Consider the following 17,972-nt stretch of genomic DNA (forward strand, 5'->3'; position numbering starts at 1 on the left):
TTCCAGTTAATTTGAGTTATTGAGTTAATCCAAGAAATGAGTTTTGTATTATCAAGCATAAAATACACTTATAAGATATGCTGCCTTTGGGCTAGTACAATTTAGTAGCAGGTAGCCCACAGGTGCACAATATTGACACATGGTGTTGCAGCATGGGAAGTTTCAGGAATTTCATGAGGTTACACCAGTTCAAGGTACTTATTTATAACCTACTGAGCAGACAAGTTAATAGTTAGCCACCTTATACAACAAGTATTGGATGTAGGTCCTGATTATAAGGACAAGGACATTCAGGTTAAGTTCACTGGACACCTGTGTAGAGTGTTATTGCATGGAAAACTTGATGCTTTGACTGTAAGAAACCTGCATGCCATAGTTTAATGGTCTGGCTAGATACATTTCTTCAAGCCTTTTTCACGTGAGCATAGCAGAGAACTGCGTTCAAAGATTTAGACACAGCGGATTCTTTTGCGGCTTTACGGAGCAAGTCGCTGAGGAAAAAAGAATACCACAGTCTCAGCCATGGGCACTGGCCTCTAACATTCCGTAATGGCAGAGACTTGTCTTGCCTTGAATGGGGTTCCTACGTGGTTTGGCAGAAAGAGAGGTAAAGTTAAGTACTCAATTCATACTAGCTTTGTGGTTTGCTTATTAAACTGGTTAAGGTAATGAAAGAGCGGTCTGCCGGTCTCCTATACTTGTTTGTCGGGAAGAAAATTAAGGGGTGTCGTGTGTAAGAGGTACATTTTGGGGTTTTAGATAGGCAGGTGACCACTTTGGAGTCAAAAATGCCTGAGGTGTTTTGAGATTGTTACAGTACTTACACCTGTGAAATTAGGAGAGCGAACAAAAGGAAGACTCAAATGCTGTCAAGTGACTTTTAATTACGGCTGGATGCTAATGATAAGGTATCAGGTTTCGGATTGAGAAACTCTGTGACAGTCTTTGAACATCTATTACACTTTTAGATGTTTGTATTCTTTCCAAAATGGCAAGATACAGTCTGTATAAGGAGGAAAATGGAGCACAAAAACATAAAATCGTAGAGTTTACTATAAACCATTCAAAACTACTTTTCTGTTCAATTAAAAGATCTATTAAAAGTCAGTAAAGTCAAGAGCTTAAATGAATTCACTGTATAATGAACAGTGCAAAAATTAGCATAATTGCTATACAGAGTGTTACCTATTGGAGAATAACAGGGAGACAGGTTAGGCAGCTAGCTACTGAAAGATTATAGTTCTAACCGTTAAGTGTGAAAGATGAGATACTTTTAAGTTATATTAAAAGTGATAACTACTGCCTCTGCGGAATCTTAGGGGAGGCTGGAATGCCTAAGTTTGTGTTTGATGGTGATAATTGTTGCCTCGTAAAGCTGTATGCTCAACTGTCGTCCCATTCATGCTACCATTAAGTTTGTGTTTTAGCAGCAGTTAACAGACCGGTCTAAGTAAAGCCAATGAATGTTCATCCACAAACATTTGTACATCTTAATTGCCTGTCTGCCGCTGTGACTGAGAGAAGAAGCTTGTATTCAGGACAGTGTGCATGTACCGTATGTCATTGGGCATCATCCTCATTGGTGACAGAGATATCCCCAGACAAACATGACTGGTATGGCGGTCAACAACATACCTGATTCCTAAGCTGGATAACTTGGAGCATGGCAGGTTCTTTGATCCCAATCTCCCGGACCACGTACCTACCCAGGCCTTGTTTGCACTGATTTTGAGATTCCCCTCTAATCCTGTACGACTTTCCAAGGAAAACTTGGCCTTTGACTCTGTCTGGACCGCAAAGCTGCAGGTGTAGATCAAGCTTCTTTCATTTTCAAGTTTGCGTATGCCATAGTGCAGTGAATGTATTTTTGACCTCTTTTATGAGTTGGAATTTGAGCCCTAAATTTTATTTTAGGACAAGTCAGACAAAAAGTTGGATCAGTTGCAATGTAAGGTATGTTTTGCTATACTATGTACGTTTATATATGTTAGAACTCATGTGCTGCCTTGCTTCTAACTATTCTTATCAACAAAATGCATGTTGGATCCTGTCCCGATATTTTCTGCGTCAAGGGGCATCATTTCAGGTCCGATATCTATGTACGGCAGAAACATCTCAGCCGAAAATGTTGCCAATACAATACATGGACCGCTTCCAAGTTCAGGAGTGATTTGTAGTCTGTGGCCAGGAAACAAGCTGGCCCTAGTACATCCGAGTATTGTATGCTGGGAGCGCTGTGTAGCCCACAGTGCAGCCTGAGGGTCCTGAGCGACCAGGGTGGTAGACACTGGCAGATGATAAACCTGATAAGGGAAAAAACATCAGGTTGTCTACATGCTGTAATTATGTATGGACTAATGGAGCCTGGAGGGGTTGGACGTCTGTACTTGTTGTTTCGATCGGCATTTGACATTTACTTTATTGATCTGTTTTTTGGACCGGCTGTATTGTTTTGATCTTTGGACACTTCTATGGTAGATTTGAATCGTTATTGATATGGCAAAAGTTTTTTTCCATTTGATAGATGTATTTACGTGTAGATTCAAGAGTGAAAAGTCTGACATTTGATTGTTTTGATGTGACTCATCTTCCCTCGAGATGTTTTTATATTAGAACGGTCTAGTCTTTTTACTTTGTTTAAAGTTGTCACAAGTTTACCATTGGACAAATATTGATTTGATTCTATTTATTTTGCTTGATAATGATTGGCTCTCTTTGTGCAACCTTTCTGTATATGGTTACCTCAGACTGAAGAAGTGTTCTTTGAAAGAGGCCAATAACTTGTTAGGATAAACACAGAGACAAACATCAGGGTCCAAGGTCCACTAACCATGCATGGGGTGGTAGCTTGTAATCCCCCCAGATGTCAACTGTGCTGTAAGCCAACAGTTTAGTCCGATATCTGGGTTACAGACAGGTTAGCTGGCAGACAAACAGGGAAAGGGAAGGACTGTGGTTCACCAAACGTACATTTCTTTGCTTCTGTCTGTGCATATTCTGGTCGAGATATGTTGTTTGGAAAGCTCTTCGTCTCTTCTTGGTAACCACAACTGCAGGACAAAGCACAGGTAGGTTCAATGGAGAAAGTATTATGTGCGGGATTATGGAGGAAAGTTAATGTTTGATACGCTACTGCTATAAAATAGCCATCGTCATCACTCATAAGTCCTGGATGTTAGAACTGTAACCGCCTTTTGAGGAAGTTTACAATACTTAGTAACGTTCTCTGTTTTTTGAGCATGAGGCTTGAAATCAGCATATATTTTACTTTTTCTTTTCTTTTATGCTTTTTTTTTATTATGTAAAAAGGATTTGATTTGTTAGAATAGTTTGTGATGTAGACCACATTTGAGTGTTATCTTCAAGAGGCATATGTCTGGGGTTGGATCTCCCTTCATAATCGGTTACTGAGGTAATGGAATAGTCATTACCCTCCACTGACCCTGACCAGAAGGCCAACTGTCATGTGGCAGAAGGATGTGGGAATAAATCCCAGTCCATCTGGGGAAGACACTGGAGTTGCGAGACCTCCGAGGCTCTAATTTGGAGGAAGAGTTCATGGTTGCAGTGTGGGAAAGGTCGTCAGGGTCAAGATGAATCTCTGAGATCAGGAAAGACCCAAGGTTGGTTTACCTAACAGAGGGTAGTCTTAGAAGGAAAGGATTTGTCGTTTTCAGGGTCTTAAGTGAAGGACAGTCATTTTCTTTCTTTTCGAACAATGTAGTTTTTTTATAGGTAAGTGTCATTACTTTTGTTTATCACTGCCTGAAGATGTAAGATCTCAATTGTACTTTCTTTCTGTAATGGAAAATAACCCTTGATTAGGTTTGAAAGAGGTCTCTGCTAATGGACAGTAATTCCTTGAGATATAATCTTAATTTTTGTCTACACTAGAAGTTGGACAGATGTTATCTTCATCCTTTTGTCAGACAGTCAGAGATGATTCTTTTGTCGAAATGAAATTCGAAACTCTCCTCGAAGGACAGATTATGATTGCCTTAGTTTGTGTGCTCATTGCGTGACGCGTCAGAAATTTAGCACTGTTTTTGCTTACAGATAAGAAAACCTGACCTTAACTATCATATGACAAACTAATTAATTTCTTTTTGCCTGTAATATGTCCTAAAATATAGGACTGCAAAAATACGGGGAGGGACATCATTGTTCTATATGTTTGATTTCTAAAGGTCTTACATGTAATCTGTCTTTTTTTTTATCATATTCCCTCGTATCTAATCCTCTTATCCCAGAAATGGTTAGCTTCGTATTTAGGACCTGAGATGCCTCAGGTCACGCGCCATCTGTCGTCAGGTCAGCCTGCAGTCTCAGTAAATATGACAATTGGTGTGTAAACTCTGGAACCCTCCAGTCTGCTGTATGTTCTCCTGTTTTGCAGGGATGTGGAAGGTTTTAGTAGGTGGAGACTGCAAGTCATTGTCCTCAAACAGAAAGTAACTTCTGATATATTTCAGTGCCCTTTGATGGCAGCATTACATAGAAGGCATAAATTCAATTTGCTGTCTAATAGATGATGTAGATTTTCTTAATTGTTACTGTCTTAATTGTACATCATGGAAATACTGGTATGCTTACATGAGAAGAGTTCAGTATCAGTAACGCAGTATCAATTCAAATGCTTTTGAGTATTGGTTGTCTCGACAGCATAGAACGGTGGTTTATATAAATTTGTAGGAAGTTCCGAACTAAGGAAGAATAATGAATACTGAGCACCAGTATTAACCAAATAAATGTATATTTGATGTATTTTGTTACTTTTAAGCTGTGTCTTTGTCCTATCAGTTTTTGATTCAATGATCAGGAAAACTGTATCCATTCAGATCAGTCATTCTGGTAAATCTCCCTGACATTTGATAACTGTGTTCAGCATCAACCAATTTCCCACTGATATGAAAGAACTGAATCAACCATGAGAAAAGTATACAGTTCAGAGTGTTGTTACCTTTACTAGGGCTTTAGATTCTGTCTAATGGCCGGTTACACGGGGGAGAATCTTCCAGTTAATTGGGAGAGTAGGCGGAGGTCACACTACATCTGCCACAGGTCACGGCTTTCTTCCGGTAATTCCTTCTATTCCGTTTAAAAACTCTCAAGCCGTCCCAGGCTGCCGTTAGTTAGTGTGCAGCATCGCTATTGATTTTATGCCAGGCAGAAGAATGGGGGAGCTCGGGGGTTACGACACACCGGAGTCAGGGTCAGGCTCTAAATTTGTGCTCGGGGCCAGAAGGCGGACATATTTCCTGTCATAACGGAGATGATTCAAACCCTCGCCTGACCCCAGAAAACGAAAGTGTTACAGGATAGATCACTTACTGAGCTTGGGTTTCATACACATATTGAGAAACATATTTTCAACCTTATTGCATTTCATCTACTAACGTTATAAACCTACATGTAGCTGGGCTTGCCAGAGATGTTTGATACATACTTTTCCTTTATGAAAGAGGTATGTGGAGAAAGATATACTTAGACTTTTAGTTTTAGGAAAAGAGTGAAAGTGTATTGGATTACAGTAGGTCAGTACATACATGTATTATGAGTTCATCCTTTTCCCATGGATACATTAATGACATGAATAATTGGGATAACTGGTGTATGAGTACAGGGATGGGGTGGGGATGTTATACTGAGTCATACCCACAATGTCCATGGTACCAGGAAGTTCCCACCGCTAGTTACATGTAAAATGTGGGTGGAACAGAAGCCCGGTCACGCTAAATTTTCTGCCCCCCTCCCAGTGGGTCTCCTTGACCTCTGTTGTACATGGAATCTGGCGTGGGGTTTGGAACTTTTGTGGGAGAATTCACATCCTCAGTACCTCGTGGAATACTGGCGGCTGTGGACACTTTCTCCTCTTGGCTCCAAAGTTTGCCGTCACATGTATTTGAGTTATGATGAAGTTTGGTAGGACGGTATATTTTCTTCTCAGCGTAGTTTATTTCCTCAAAGTCAAACTGTTTGTTGCTCTGATGGCTTTCCTTGGAGTAACGTCAACCTAGTAGAATTTGCAGCAAAGAAATGAATGATACAGGAGGGTATATCCCATTCATGCAGTACTGATGTTACGGAATTATCTGGATTGATGTTTTACATGTTGAAAATTGATTGAAACTTTTGACTTATGTTGTTCTCTTTTCCCTTTCATGTGCTGTTCCTGTTTCGGCATTCCTGGCTATAGGTGAGTACCAGTTTTATGTATTTCCCCACTTTATAATTTGACAAGTCTCCATGTCATTTGTGACATTATGGAATTGATAACAGTGCTATAGTATAAATGCACTCAGGATTCAGGTTGTATAGCTCAGTGTTCACACTATACTACATTCAAGTTCAATAGATGGTACAAGTGTTGAACATTAGTTTCCAGGGTTATACAGGGTTCTCTTGCTGAAAGCACTTCCTGTCTTGGTAAATACATTTGAACTTAGTATAATTGTATTGCCACAGGGCAACTAGATTATGGTTATATAACTTCTTGTTTACATAGTACAACATTCATGTTTAATACTAAATAAATAGATGGAACTAATGTTGAACATTACTTTCCATGGATATATAAGGGCTCATTGCTGAAAGCACTTCCTATCTTGGCAAACATACATATTTGATCTCCAGTATGTATAAGTGCAGTTCTGTTGCAGATATGATTTAGATCTAACTTATTTCTAAGTACACAGAAGGCAATAAGAGAACCGAATCCATGCGTTTCCATCCTATCAAGGCCTATTAGTTGTATTGATTGCATTTCCTAAGGATTTGGGGAATTTGCTAGCCTGTCGAGCCCTTATCCGGTTTCTACATAATCTGATATGGATGAAAATTGTTGCAACAGCGCTCAAGCATTACTGTGGAGTAATTCAATTGGCCCTGATACCTGTAGTTTACTCACACCAGACTGCACCAAATATGGTGTTGAAATTGGACATGTATTTCATTTGTATAGAAGTGGGACAAACTATGACAATATGGCAGTTCTGCAATTTACATTTTGATAACATTAAGTAACAAATTGTTATAGATTACGGTTGCATCTCCATTGTAGCCTAGTAAAAAGGCCAGGAGATGAGCCATAATTTATTGGGAGGAAAGGAAAAAAACTGCATCCTAAGGGGGCTGTGTACTTGGTTAACTCTGGGTCTCTCTTTTTATGTGGTGATTCCAAGACATTATAATAAAAATGTGTATGTAAGTGAGATAATGCAATGGATGGGATGGAATCTAAATGTAAATGCTGTTGGTTACATATGAGTAAGAATAATTTCCAATTGAAATTGAGGAGAATGGACCATAGGGAAGATATTATGACCATGTAATGACCGATTTGACGACTGCCAATTTCATGCTGACTGGACATCAAGGAAAGTGGGACACGTTGGTGAAATGGTCAGGCACAGTTTTGTGGAAAGTATTCTTCTATAATATTTGTGATTCTAGACTCACTTGCCTCAGTATTTTCATCTGTATGCAGTATGTTTTACTGTCTTCTTTATTCCATCCAAGCCATCCATGCATAAACTGTAATTAAAAACTGCAACAAAGGGAATTCAAAGTGGTTCGAAAATCAATTAACGTAGCAATGTCTGACTGCAGTATGTTAGACACTCACGGGACGCCGAAATTCAAAACATGCACTTTCAATTATGTTTTCACGATGATGACAGATTATGATTGCTCAGATGTATAATGATAGAATGATACCTCTTCATAATTAGCATGAATTATTTAAAGGGAATGTGGTGATGTAAGGTACACACAGAACATATATCATGTCACAGGATAAATGAAGTTATATGGTGATTCGGGCATAAATACTGTTAGTGGTTTTATGGAGGTTTGTGTTTATGACTAAAAGCATTAGCTGGCCACAAACACCAAGTGGTGGATGGTGCATGAGGTAAGAGGTCTTCTCCTGTATTGTGAATATTATAAACTATTTTATTTTATTGCAAGGGTACTATTTTATTGTTTGAAGTATTTGATTTGAAATTTGATAGTTTTGATATTACTGATGATATTCCTGTGTATGGTTTTGGTTCAGCCATCATCAGTTTGGAGATTCATTTACTGCAATTTATATTTTTGTGTGAATGCTGTCTCTTTGTTCTTGTGTTCTTCCTTTTTATTTTTTTCTGTCCCTGGATAGCAGCAATATTTATTTTGTAAAGGTGTTGAAGTCTTCCTCCCTTTCAATTATCTTCAGCTTCATTCACAAGTGTTCATCTGAAACTGATATTTTATGACAGCTTAATTTCATACTCAGCCATGGAAATGGGGAGTGTAGTATTTCAGCATTGTTCACTAAGCAATCATGTGTATGAACCGTGTACCAGCTACATCTACCCGGTCCCTAGTGCACAATTTGTGCCCTGGCAAATCTCACTCTCCCTTTTAGCAGCACCATTTATGCTGGTAGATATACTGCCTTCCTTGTGTGCACTAATGATGGTTGAAGCAAGGAGTGTTTTGGGTCACATTTCCGATGCGCTGTGCATTTTCCAGCGTGCAATTAGTGCTCCCTCGGTGTACGTTTTAGCGTCACAGTCCTTTGGTTTTAAACTCCAGGCCCGTGAATTTCCCAATAAGGTAATGTTACGTACTACATACAAATTGTTGTAAGACAGGAGCTGGCCTTTTGTGTCGTCACCTTTCATTGTAACTTGCTGCTATTTTGGTTTCCTTGTCACGCTACAAGTGAGCTCTTTACCGTGTGTTCTGTGTGTGTAGCCAACGGCAATCAAGTCGTAAAGTAATGTGTACATCTCCAGGGTGGAAAAGGACCACATGGGGGTGTAACAAGAGTAAATGAAATGTAGGGTGAAATGGGGTACCAGTCGTTTCAGTGTAAAATATAGCTTACCGGTAAGTTTCTCTGTAGTCGTGCACCCAGAGGTAAAATTTGTTTCATGAAACAAGAAGGGTACTACCAGTTATAGCTGCCACAGTGTCAATCCAGCAAAAGCCTTTGCCCCTTTATTTCACAGCTGAACATTACATTAAACATTCCCAATCATGATAATGGAACCAAGGTCTCCTGGCATTGACCGATAGCCCCACATCTATCAAGTCCTTGGAGCCCAGTCTTGTCTGGCGTAGCATGTTGTTGTTGGCATCCTTTAGCCCAGTAAGACCCTGGAGCTGTACTTTGTGTTGTCTAGGAGTATTGTAATGTATTGTTATGTCCATTGCAACTCCAAAATGTTGTAATAACTAATATATACAGTGATATAATTGTGTGATAAGGGCTTTCCTAAAACTTCTGTCTTTCTCCTGTTTTTTATTCGGACAGAAAACCCTAAATGCCACTAGAGAAAAAATGTACATTTTCTACAAGCTATATAGCATGTCTTTAGAGGATTAGTGTCGCACGCATTTCCATAAGCCGTTGTTGAAAGATGAAAGAACTCCTGTCTCCATTGACAGGTCTTTTGACACAGTCATCTTTTGCCTTTGAAGTCTTCCTTCTGTTGATACTTATTTTTAGGAGCCCCGAGAGGACAAAAGGCCACTTTGAAGTTGGTGTCTTATCGGCTTTGTTCCCATTAGCTGTGAAAACCTGGGCTGGTTACGGGCCACCGTCCCAGAATGCCACGGTATTCATACCCACTGTGGTGTGGCCTATCCGTCAGTCATTTGCATAATTTGTATACAGGAACTTTGACCTTGATGTAAAACCAAGGTCAGCTTCAATAGAACCTCTAAGTCAGCATGTCTTCTATCAAGTCAAGGAGGTCTGATCTGTAACGAGTCTAGGGCACAAGATCAAAATCGTTGGTATGTTGTCACATATTTTGTGTCTTTAGTTAGCATATTGTTCAGTATTAGCCTATTTCTCATTACTTTAGAAAGATGGGATTTTTAAAAAAAGCTTGTCTGTTTCTGAATGCATGCCTGGCGATGAAGTTGTAAGTAACATACCAATGTACATTGCGTACTTATCATCATTTCATTATTGATAACTGTGTCAGTAACCTTTCCTATTTAGATCTCATCTCCCACCAGCACAATATCTGCTTTCATCAAATTCACGGTTACTGCCAATCATACTTGCAGCTGTAGTTATGTGCCGCCCACTGCTGTGATATCCAGATGTAAGTGAAATGCTCCCTGAATCTGGAGTAGTTGACCCGTTCCATTTGGTGTGTGTGGTCCAAATACACCATGTAACAAATGTATAACCTTGGGCTTTACCGGCTTCTTGAACTTCTGTTACTCCTAGAGTACTCAATGCTTGGTCACGACCACTGTAAATAGTTTTCCTTTCATAATAAATGGCCTTTTCATAAGATTAATATTAGAGTAATTCATCATTCATAATTATACTAGTAGCTTTGGGACAATGGAAGTGCTGAGATGGAATATTAGAGTAATTCAGTTAGTATATATGCTCATTGAAGGGTGCTAGTAAAGTACTGTAAACATACTCATGTCAGGTGCAGGAAAAGAAATGACAACAGCTGCCAGTTGTATGGCTGAATATGCTAACTTTAGATCTGAGGATGTTTCCAATATGCCTCCAGTGACAAAGATGTCAGCTTTGAATGGCTGCTAGGAAAAAGTTTACCAAGTTTGACACTTACATGTAAACTAGCCCATCCCTCCCCTCTCAGTTCTTGTAATGGTTTGTTTGTCTGTGGATCAACATTGTGTGATTTTTCACACATCTGTTATTCCCACATTATGCCAGGCCATTATCTGCCTAATGCCTCCATTTGAAATTCCCCCTCCTGGTGATGCCAAGACAAATAACAGCAGTTCTGTGCAACAATACAAGGAGGCACCCTGACATAGAGGTCACCGAGGTCATACACTCTGCCCCAGCTGTCACGAAAGGGATAACGGTACAAAGTAGAGCTCCATCGTATTCCTTCTGTCTTTTCCATGAAGAAGCTTCAATTCAGTATCCAATGGACCTCTGAAATTTATAATGTATGTATGATCCAATTTTTATTTTCTCACATCATGCCTCTTTGCTAGTCTGATATTTCGTCGTCCAGAGTAAGTCTTTGCCACTCTAGACTAACCCTGTATAGCTACCTCGCTATTCGGTTGCTTGTGTTATGTTGATATTTCTATGTCTGCATCTGCAATAATTGATATCTCGTGCAGAAGCTCTTTTTCTGGAGGAGGCTTAGTGCTAAGCTACTATGTCATCACATTGTGTCACATAGATGATAGAGTGCAGTAAGTCCCTGCTACCAAATGTGGCACGCGATGACATCCTCTTCTACCTACCGCAATGTGCAATTACAAGAGGTTGTCTTTTTGTCAGCTAGTTTTCCTAAGTTGTAGTGTTGAAAGAGGAAGCCTTGTATCTGAAGGCAACACAGATACATTTGCAAAAGTCTTTGAATGGTGAGAAAAGTTTTAGATATCTTTCTTGACCCAGTCAGTATGTCAGCTTCTTTCCAAGTCCATTTGCTTTTGGTAGCAGCTAGAAGACAGAAATAGCAGACCTCCTTAGCTTGTGAGAATTCTAACCAGACCCTGCTAACTCCTCATCAACAGAGCCAGCCCTGGCTGTGTAAATACTCCAGGCATTGTTTCCCATGGTCCTCAGGCCAGGCCACCACTGTGCAGGGGACCTCTGTGGGAAGTTCAAGTTGGCAGCAACACAACGTCTCACGTTCTCAGATAGCTAACATAACTACAACTGGATGAATCATGGTGTTTTCCCAGTTTAACAGTTTGGGTCTGCAAGGTACATTTACACATCTGTACCAAAGACCATCCCGAATTAAGGGACTGATAATTTTACTGATAAAGATGATGATGTTAATGTATGTCTTAGATGTCATTGTCTGAAACCATTTGTTTTCATCTTTTCATAAAAGTTGTTGTATGTTTCAAAGAAATGTCCTAGTAGCAACTATTACAGCAAATACTACTCTATTGGAGGGAAGTTGGCATTGTATTAACAGGTTCCTCATTTCCTCTTGGATCTTCAGAAAAAGGAAGTGGACAAATTTGTTTTGATTTGGTACGCCATGCCAATTTGCCGATTTGGTCATCTATCCCATAACAGTCAATATTTGTTTGTTCATAAACTTTGATAAGTAAAATAAACTGCTATACAGGTTGTGATGACTTTCAACAATAGCCAGAATGGCTTTATGACAGAGTAACACCAGTACTGACACAGTGTATAATCCAAGCGGATACTTGAGCTCTCTGTTAGCATTCAGAGGTTACAAGTCAAATACTTGGCTCTGACTTTAACAGCTGAACAGAGACATTACACTGGATTGTCTCGGGAACATGATCTGCTGTTTGTTTATTTTATGGCTTTTGTTTTTATACTCAAAACATTTATCCTTACCACTTTTCCTTCCATCTTTACCATTGACAAATCTACATATTTTGTCCCTTTCCTCTACTGTCTTGTATTTATTCTTGAACTGCAGCCACAGCACTCCTGTGACCAGCAGATGGCCTGCTCCTATACAAAAGTGACATTGTGTTGCATGGTGTGCGCTGCCCCAGACAAAACAATGGTTAACTCCCGACCACCGTGGTGTTGCGGTGGCAGCTTTGACCTTCGTCCTGTGAATGTCACGGAATGTGTTGAATAAATCTCCCATTTGTGATGCCTGGGATGACCTTGGGGTCAGCGAATGGCATATTGGTGGTACTCCCTGATCTCCAGATGGGGTCAGCGAGAGCGGCACGGCACAATCCTATAGGTCATACATGTATGGTGTTAACTTTTCTTGTTGCTTGACATTTGTTGCTTGCAAGCTGAACCATAAAGCAGTAAGGCTCGTGCATTGTATGTTTATTTTAGTATTATTACTTGTCTCCCAAAAGCTCAATTTTTCTCAGTAACAGTCTTAGAAATAATGTATAGATATTGGAGTTTCCAGTTCAAGAAACTTTCCTATCCTGTTAGTCTAGACTTGCAGAAGTGTGATGTAACTTAAACATGACAAAACCGCAATATCATCAAGTATGCTCACATGCCTATGTGAAAGAACAGTGAGGTGCTGATGTCATCCAAACTGACAGTTGACTCCCACTCCCTACAAATTGAAGGGCAGAGGAAGTATACATGATGCCACTGCCCGGATTAACACAGATGTGTTTTGAAACCTGTCATGGTCAGGTGGATCATCGGTAAGCTTTGCTTGAACTAGAAAGCTTTTAACTTCTCAGACTTGTCAGATTCTCACAGATAACTGTACATACATTTTGTAAAAGTAGTCTGAAGCTTTGACATTTGTACTGGCTCGCTGTTCTACTAAGTTTTATGGGTGAATTTTAACTACACATACTTCACTTCTGTGACCATCAGAAGAGTGCAGCTGTTCCCTTTATTTAAAATCACTCTTACATAATGTGATCAGTTTGACAGCTAACTCCTAACACCTGTAAACAGAAAGGCTCAGGAAGTATAGGTAATGTCACTGCATTAGTTTGACGTGGATGTGTTGTGATACCTGCACAGTACAGGTGTGTTGTTGGTAATCTCCATGGAAAGCTGTCAGGAAGTGGGAAGCTTTTGGCTTCCCAGAGGTATCATATTCTGACAGGCCACCTCGAGTTGGTGAGTGGTACCTAATACTCAGACCAAAGCTTTTACACTTGACTGTTGGTGTGTTTTGAAATTGGACATCTTGTGTACTGTCTGCAAAAGCAGCAGTTGTACGTCAATGACTTCAAAAGGTTGCTGGATAGGTAAGGCTGACATCCTTATACTTACAGTGAATTGGGATATCATAGATAGTCTAGACTTAGTGCTTAAACTTGACTTATCTTTGTATGTTTGGCCATTTTGACCGAGATAATCCCACTTTTTTTCATGGGTGTATATTGTCCGTAACTCTATGGACTCTGGTAGTAGATTAGATATCATTGATTTGTCACTGTGCAGCACCTAACATTAGGTTTCATTTATTTCATTTATTTCGAAACCTTTTAGCCCCGAAGGGCTAATCTTCCAAGGCTCAAACAATTACATAAGTACATAATTACAACATAGTAGAAACATTTAAAAATACATACATACATAGGTGTATAAAGACAAGCTAACAGGATATTAACAGGAATTCCTTATTCTGAACGCATAGTCTTGGCATAAAAACATCAAGTGTAGTTCAATAACTGCATTTCAGCTGACATCCTGTAACCTGAACATGTACGTGTAGCTCTTGACTTCAGCTTTTCAAAGAGGAGGTCTATAACCTGATGCTCCTTCATCGGCACTTGGCTTTCATCAGAAAGAAAGTTTTCTGAAACAGTCGCCAGACTATCTGGCTACTCAACACACATAATTGTTAGGGCAGAAGTACTTGAAAGTATACACAGCCTCCATCAGACATAAGGTAAGACCAATAACGAAGGAGTTAGCATCAGTATGGACAGGATTAAAAAGTTTTTCAAGGCAATTTTCTTGTGTTAGCCTGTTGACTTGTCCTTTTGCCCTTGGAGCAGACCTTGATGGACGTGTAGTGGGAGTAATTTCATACCTTGGTGCACCTGTAGGCGAGGATTAATGAAGTGGATTAGTGCCAAAGGGCAGCCGCATGTTGATGTGAGGATATTAGACCTGTGCACGAAGGTTCAGTCATCTGTGATTCTGGTACAGAAGGCAGGGGAGCTTCCTGCATTCAGATTTCAAAGACCGCTGTGTCACGCCACAACTTTACTGCCATTTTTTTATCGTCCGATTCCAAGTTGTAATAATGCCATATGCCAGTATAGAAGCCTTTGCGAACCGCAGTTGATTTTAGTGCACGAGGAAACTGGATTTCTCATAAAAAATCTCCAATGTTAGCCTGGATTTCTCATAAAAAATCTCCAATGTGAACCTGGCCCGTATAAGTTATTACCATTCTGGCAGGAGCGTTTGGCCAAGTCTACATTTCTTTTGGGTGGGTCCCATCACGTACTGGAGTACCTGACTGGTTTATGACATGAATGATAACCAGTTGTGGTAGGGGGTCTGTATTCCTCATTCACCTCACGATAGTACAAGTTTTACTGGGCATTGTCAGGAAGTGTTGTTACCATTTTCAGTCATAAACTTTCGCAGATCCAGCCTTAATTTGAACAGGTAGAGAAGGAAGTAAAAAAATCTGAAAAATCATTTGCATCATTGATTATCCACCTTAACTTTCGACAGATGACTAGTGTCTTACTTTATTTTCATTCATCCTCAGTATATTTTCATTCATTTCATTCAAACATGTGTAAAGCAAAATGCAAGCATCCTATCTATGAAGCAACATGTACATTCCATTACATCAGACAACAGCGATGTTTCCTAAACTTTCCCATCCTGAACTTTAAATAGAACAGGCGACAAACAAAACAAAGAAATCCTGCAACAAGCACCGTACAGCAGACATATTGTCTCCTTTCAAAGGGCATCTGATTTGACAGATAAACGATATATTTATAAACTCACCTGTCCCCAGTTTTAGTCAGGTGTAAAACAAAACAAAAGGGTCCTGTTCATAAAGCAACACGTGCCGTTTATTACATCAGATGATCAGACATTGTGTCACCTTCTGACAGCTCTGATTTACAGAGCTTATAAGCAGATCTCCCCTGGTCCCCAGGGCTTGTATCTCATTTAAGCCATCTCTGTCATGCTGTAAGGACGGACCTTACTGGAGACAGACAGTCTGATTCACCCCCTCCGTACCAGGATCCTATCGATTTTTCTGAGCCGGTTGATTATCCTGTAGTGACGTAAATGCTGCAACCCTGAGGCAGGTGAAGGTTTGATCTTTGATTACTTGGAGACGAGAGATGCTTTTCGGACTGGATGAGGTTAAGGTATTTTTCTAGGAAAAAGAAAATTGGAGAGCAAGACATTTGGCTTGAAGGTAAAACATTAGATTTAAACAACCTGGTTATGTAGGCCTGCCTGGGAAGATATAAGTGTTAGTGGGTGGAGGGGGTGTTTTCAAAATGCCATCGTGCTTTCTTTTTATTGTAGATGAAACGGCATCATTTTACTCCATTATTTCAGTGATATTGAATGTAATATGGTATGATAGTCTCCAAATTTGTGATTGGCTACGTTTTATCACATCTATAAAGAACTCATGGAACTTTTGTAAGGTTATCTCCATACATACACTTACGTGTATTACAGGCATTAAAACCCGTCATGTAGAGTTTCGAGTTCAAACAATGTAAGGAAAAATGACGCACTATCTCATTCCAACAGTACAACTTTGTATTGATTTTGTGAGAGGATCCATTGGAGAGAGAGTAGCCTTTAACACAGGAGAGGAAATAGCTTGTTGCCCAGGTCTACTCTTCAAATCCATTTCTGATAACCCTGTGCCCTTGTATTGTCCTTATTGGATTTGTGAATTACGCCTACGTATGTTCAATACACCTTAAGTGGGAGAGTTACGTGTGTGGCTCCACAAATGATACTTTCATGGTTTTCCCCCTAACCTTGATCAACATTTTGAAGAATGGCAAACCTAAGTGTAATAAGTTAGTAGTCTTTGACCGTAATGATGTACACAATATGGGATTGTTGGAAACATATCAGATCCCTCCCCCATTACGCAATCTGAATCTATGTTCATATTTCTCTAGTCATACATGTAGTTTCTCAAATAGACTAAAATGTGTGTGCGCCAACAAGTGATCAGTCAAAGCAATCTTGATTACTCTGATGTTGCTGGTGTATTTTAATGGTTCTCTGCCCCAAGGGTCTATGTAAATGACTCTCTCATGAGGTGTAGCATTAGTAGAGATAGATAACTCAATTTGGTTGTACTGTCAAGAGGCCTGTTTGTGATCGATTGTCAATCTTTCTCCTTCAAAACTGCCTCTTATAAAAGAAGGTTGGTAAAATGATTGTTATTGATTAAATTGAACGGCTGTTTTTGCATGGGACTAGCCACAGTTTTGTTTTGGACTTTGAAATTTGATGACATGGGTATTTTTCCTGGAGAAATATTATGGAATTTGCTTGTAAAATTTTGGTTGGATAGAATTCTTGATGATTTTGTAGTAAAATTCTATATTTTTGCAATGTCTTTCTTTCGATATACAAAATAGGAAAACCTGTGTTGGTGGTCCCTTAACACCTGACTTAAGTTATCTCTGAATGCACCTGCTGGCATCTCATACTAAAGATCATAAATAAGTTTGACAACCTTCAAGGTAAAGCTGGCAAAAAGAGTGCCACCTAGTGACTCACTAACATACTGCAGCGAAAGAAACCCTTGTGTATTGCTGACTGGCAGTATTAGCTTTGTGCCAGATACAGTGAGCCTCAATGGCACTTAAGTTAATGCTACTTAATTGAATGAAGTATCTTTAAAGATTCTTCTTCAGGACTTTTTTGTACAAATACAAATGTGATACCTTTTCATGGTACTAAGCTTTTATTTATGGTGGTTAGGCCACACCAAGTAAATTTTATGGATGACGTCCTTTGGAGACCCTAAATCTAATGCGAGAGGGCGAAAAAAAACAAGAAGGGCCCTAAAAAACAAGATGCCTAGATTAGAAATATACTAAGAGACGACAAATGTTAGGACACAAATTGAATGAGGTGACACAGTGTAACAAGCAAAAAGTCTTTTATTCATCATCAAAACAGCAATAAATCAGGTGGAACAGCAGTTGTCGTCCTGTCCTGTTTTCGCGTTACGGGTTTCACGTCAATCTGACGATTTGCGGCACTGTCGTGACTCTTTGGTCATAGTTACAGGAAGCAGAATTTCTTGTTTTTTTTTTCTAGGAACAGGCCAAAATCAATGCGCGCGCGGATGTCGTCCATAAAATTTACTTTGTGTGGCCTTACAGGGCAATACTTGGTGATTCCCACATCAAGTGACGCATAGGGCAGCGCCCATCTCCGTTTTCAATAGCCCTGGGCCACACAGCAGTGAAATCACAAGTAGGGGGCTTAAGTCCACTGGTAGTGGTGTGTGTGTTTAAGGCCACACCAATTTAATTTGTTGGTTCTTCGGATTTTTTCA

General features: G+C 39.7%; 1 protein-coding gene across 6 annotated transcripts in view; it reads left to right on the top strand.

Annotated features, from left to right (window-relative positions):
* Positions 1 to 17,972, top strand: part of LOC109484449 (ras GTPase-activating protein nGAP-like) — a 64,786-nt gene that overhangs the window by 27,154 nt on the left and 19,660 nt on the right. The window contains exon 1 of one of the 6 annotated variants that reach the window (XM_019787710.1): positions 2,865 to 3,068. The exons of 4 other annotated variants lie outside the window; for them this stretch is intronic. Coding sequence is in view for 1 of the 2 variants with exons in the window: in XM_019787708.1 (XP_019643267.1) it covers positions 5,910 to 5,922 (13 nt within the window). In the remaining variant the exon portion in view is untranslated. Of the gene's footprint in view, positions 1 to 2,864; positions 3,069 to 5,897; positions 5,923 to 17,972 lie in introns of those variants that run through there. One more of the 6 variants, XM_019787708.1, reaches the window with a different exon arrangement.

This window comes from Branchiostoma belcheri, unplaced genomic scaffold, assembly GCF_001625305.1.
Source record: "Branchiostoma belcheri isolate BF01 breed outbred unplaced genomic scaffold, Haploidv18h27 scaffold7, whole genome shotgun sequence".
In the NCBI taxonomy this organism is placed as follows: Eukaryota; Metazoa; Chordata; class Leptocardii; order Amphioxiformes; family Branchiostomatidae; genus Branchiostoma; species Branchiostoma belcheri.